The sequence below is a fragment of the Eurypyga helias genome, unplaced genomic scaffold, assembly GCF_000690775.1.
Source record: "Eurypyga helias isolate BGI_N326 unplaced genomic scaffold, ASM69077v1 Scaffold50216, whole genome shotgun sequence".
Lineage (NCBI taxonomy): Eukaryota > Metazoa > Chordata > Aves > Eurypygiformes > Eurypygidae > Eurypyga > Eurypyga helias.
Window position 1 is genome coordinate 7,532 of NW_010255684.1, and position 4,779 is coordinate 12,310.

Genomic DNA, 4,779 nt, shown 5'->3' on the forward strand with positions numbered 1-4,779 from the left:
GGCAAATAACTGTCAGGAAAGATTTTAGCATGGGCTGTACAAATCTTCTGGAGACCCAGAGATACACCCAAACTGAAAACCCACATCATCGTCTCACCGATGCAATCGCTATGCACACTAGCTAGTTTACAGCTACCATGGCCACATCAGTCAGCAATACAGTCAGATCTTCAGTCACACAGGCTGCCATCTGCTCGCAGCGTAGCACAAGCAGCAGCAGATTTCCACTGACACACTGTGTGGGTGCAGTCCCACAGCACTCGAGCCAACACAAGGTAGGGCTGCCGTGGCCCCCGGCTATCTTGGCTGCGCAGTCCTTGGCCGTTGCATCAGCACTAGCACCCCAGCGATCACATCAGTTCAAGGAGCTGCTGTAGACAACGGCAGAAGCAACTGGTTTTTCACAGGATCAGCTGCCTGAGCTGGCTTGCTGATCCACTACATTAACAGCAGCGCTGGCACCTGGGAGGCACCAACGCGAAGCAGCTGGGGTTAGGAGGATGGAATTGAGGCATAAACAGTGGCTTAAACTGCCACGAAACTCAGCATGCAGCAACTATCCTCAAATCAGACTGTAGCTACACCTATTCTGGTCACATAGACCATAAACACCCGTAAGCCAGCACTGCCATCAAGGCTAGGAACCTCTTGCCTGTTAGTTTCCTCCCAGTGCTGATCCCTTCTTTGTGCTGCAAACATCTGTACGATCAGAGATATGACCTTCATAGAAACAGAAGATGGGTACTGCTAATGTGCCTAAGTTCCCTATCCTGTTTCACTGAGCAACAGCACAAAAGCACGAAGAAGCAGACACTGACAGCTGGGCAGACCTTATCCTTTTGGATGCTGATTACTTTAAAATCTATGTTAAGCTACATCCTATATATGATACACACTTACAAATCCAGAAGGAATTATCATACTAATCATATCTAACATTTCTACCTAGCTAGAAATACTCTGTAGTCAGACTAGAATATATTCCCCCCCAAAAAATCATGTCTTGATGAAGCTGCATCCCATAACGACTTGTTCCACTGATTGTCTACCCTTTCAGGTACAAAAAAAAAAAAAAAAAAAGTGCTGGCTATTTGCCACTTCCAAGCACTGGACCTTGCAATATATTTTCTGGACTGAAGGTTCTGTCCTTCAAGTCAAATTTGAGCAAGTCATCCTCTAATCTTCCCTTTATCCTCCCAATCCTCTCATTACAGGGCTTATTTTCCAATCTTATCATCAGTTTCATTACTTTTCCCTGATCTTCAGTTTAAACAAATGCATTCCTCAATTGTGGAAGCCAGAATTGAAAACATTATTGTGAGAGTGCTTGTTCCAGAGCCCAGGAATTAATGTAAAATGTCCTCTTTAAAGGGACATTTTAAGTTTACCATTACATTAAGGTAAATGTCCACCAAACAGCCATCAAGATGCTCAGCTGTTTTTCAGAACAAGTTCTCCAAGAGAAGTCTGTATTAAGAGAAGTCTCTTAATGTGGCTTTGCTTGTTCGCTCCTTGACATAACAGCATTACAGGTGATTTACTGAAGCAATAGCGGCACTCTCTCTATCTTAATTGAATGAGACAGACTAAGGAAATGGCCTGTCACTCATGTGCTTCGAGGTGTTCCAGTAGCCATCCATCCTGCAGTCCTACCAGTAAAGAATATAGGACTAGTCCATCAAGACCAGCAATGACACATCTAGAATCTGGTGTTTCAGCTGGTAGGAGTCAAGTAATCTTTTCCATGACTTCTACTTATCTCTAAAACTTAGAGAAAATCTCAAACCCTCAGATGAAGAATTTTCAACTTTGTTTTTAAGTCAGTTAAGACAATGATAGATACTTTTGTATCTCTATATATTTACATCTAAGTTCTCAGAATTTAATCCAGGGTCATTCCATTCCTTCCAGTCAGTCCATGTTAAGTAAGTTCCCCAGTTTAGTCACATCGTATATACAAAAGCATTTATTGTCATGGGGTTTTTTTCCATTTCCTACCTTTCAATTTCACTGACTCACTCTTGTACTAAGAGACTGACAAGTCCTGCTTCCCTAGAATTCCTATTTTCACATGGGAGCTCTTCAGCACAGCTCTGCTAATACTAACAACAGCCTGTGCTTCCACTTATGTGGCTTCTGACAAGACACGTAGTGTTGCCGCTCCAAGGAACAATGCTTTTTCTGCAAATTGCTGAGAAAATCATATAATAAGATTTAAAAATTGGTCTGAAGATGCAAAGGAGTGTTTTTATAATATTGAAAATCACTGACCTCTCAAGTATTTCAAACATGTCAGTTTTCACTATTTTTAGCCTTTTTTGACTGAAATCATTGTGAATTATGCTCACATAAGTAGACATGGCATTAATTTCCACAATGATGCAAAGCTTTGATGTACTGAGTTCTGTACAACTTTAAACAGTTGAAGCAATAATCATTATTATTATTGCTATTATAATAATAGCAAAGCTTACAGGATTGCAATGCGTAGAAAGCTAAGAGGAGAACTCAGAAAGCCATTATCAGAAGTCAGTAACATCATGCAACTTACCAAACAGGCGCTGATGGAAGAGAAATTTCCCAGCTATCAGTCCTGTGAAAATGGCAAGCAGCCACAGAAGCACCTTCAAAAATCTCCAGCCTCCTCCTTCAGGGTATTTATTTGTTACAAAGGAGAAACAGTTACCAACAACGATGACATTGGCTTCTGTCTGACTGTGAGATACTGGGTCCTCGGCAAATATTAGGAAGTTAAAGAAGATCACTAAGTAAGCCACAACTAAGCGAGACCACGGGTGCTGGAAGTAGTAGCGGAAGTCTTTATCCATCCTCAGATACTTCAGAACTGTTCTTCACCTGTATATAAAGGCACAAATGCACAATGTTTTATATATACACACTCAGAATTCTTGGAGCTTAGGCAATACCTGCACCCTCCAAAAATCAAATCACTGTAACCTTGTCAGCAGTCATTTGTAATGCTTCTGATATACTTATCAATGAAAGTTTCAATCAAAACATAGTGTTAGATACAGATAGAGAAAAACTGAATTTCTGCCATTCCAATGCAAAAACAACAAACGTACATACATTACAACACAGGCACAGGACCTTGAGTCTCAAACATTTCTATATTATCTCTTTAAAAGAACATCTCCATATGGGGCATGAAAATACAGCGTGTAAGAACATGATCAGCTACATGAAACTCGGAGTGCCATAACAGCCACATTCCAAAATATTACAACACAGATTTCACAACTGTTCATGCTAAGCCTAAATTGAATCTTTCTTCTTATAGGAGAAGGATGGAACAAGCCTGTAAGTCCAGTGAGGTCTTCTACTGCCTCATCTCCTGGAAGCTTACAAGCGCATACCCCAGCAACATCAGAAACTTGTGTTTATATGAAGGAATAACATGATGGAAAAGTTGCTAAAATCAATCCTTGCAGCTCAGGCAAGCCTGTGGAAATCTTTTCATTGACTTCAGCAAGTACACCTATAATTAAGTATATTTTAAAACTCAGAAAATGAGAGTGCCCTGAGCACAGATAGTTTTGTATGAATATAAAAAATGTATTTTGAAACTTTCCTACTTATGAGGTAGAGCTATGGAAAAATGCAGCTGAGCACGCTTAACATTTCAGTTGTTCGCCATTTGATTTCTTGTTTCTTTTATTCACAACAAATGAGTCGTTTCATCCTGTTGAACCAATTTGAGTGCACAAAGATACAAGGCCTTTTTGTTGTGGAACACCACAATTGTTCAAGGGACATCAAGTGTGGGAAGAAAAGAAAAAAAATAAAAGGGTATCTAATAATATTGCTTGTTTATTACAGCACGATCCTCGAAGAATAGAGTGTACTCAGCCAAACAGTACAGATTTTTGCAAATGTCATAAGCCTTGCAGGGGAGGAAAAAAAAAAAAAAAAGAGACAAAAAAGCCCACCAATAAATTACTCATCCCTTCCTGGACTTCTGACGAGGTATCACTTTCCAAACTTACAAACGGCTTGAATTACAGTGTCTCCCTTTAAGTAGTCCCCTCAAAATTGTTTAACTCTATAACCCAATTCATTTTTTGTAAAATTACAAGGAATCCTGTACCCATTAAATCAAAAGGATGAAAGAACTCTCAGCAGATTCAGACAACGCATTCAGTAAATCATAAAAATTAACATTGTCCCACTATGCATAAATTACATATGAAAAAGAAAGGAAAAAAAAATTAAACAAAGTTTGCACGAGGCAGTGTCAGCCCTTTGAAAACTTTATGAATAATATGATTTAAAGCAAGGGTCATTGGCCCAGTAGCCTACGAAGATACCACTTTGGGAAGATTAAACCTCCTTTAGAGCCATAAGGGTGTCCAAAGCTCTTTGATGTTCTCCTTTCTTCCTGCTAACGGGAAGAAAAGTTTTGGTATCTCCTTAGGTGTATGAACCATCTTAAAGGCAGAACAGGGCTGGAGAAAAACAACTCTGTGTCCTGATATTTTTGGCAGCAGCCGGATACCCGAGAGTTATTAGACACCCAACTACAGACGCAGCTTCCTAAGCGTTTATAGCACAAGAAACCAATATTTGCAATAGCGGCAGTGCTAAACCGCTAGTAAAAAGCCTGCTCCTTACTACCTCAACGCCAAAACGAGGGTGCCGAGAAAGCCGCGCCGCAGCCGCCCATCGCAACCTGTTAAATCCACCCCTTTCCCCACGCCCCCGGCGCAGACCTGGGGACCCGCGGCCGCGCTACCCCCCGCGGCTACGGCCGCCCGGCTG

At 40.9% G+C, this 4,779-nt stretch overlaps 1 protein-coding gene across 1 annotated transcript; it reads right to left on the bottom strand.

The window, feature by feature from the left end:
- Positions 1-2,551: 2,551 nt before the first annotated feature.
- LOC104510957 (transmembrane protein 117-like) lies at positions 2,552-2,828 on the bottom strand (the record flags this gene model as incomplete). The annotated part of the gene is made up of 1 exon (XM_010153380.1): positions 2,552-2,828. A coding segment is annotated over exon 1 (277 nt), but the record flags the coding sequence as incomplete, so codon positions are not given.
- Between the last annotated feature and the right edge of the window lie 1,951 nt (positions 2,829-4,779).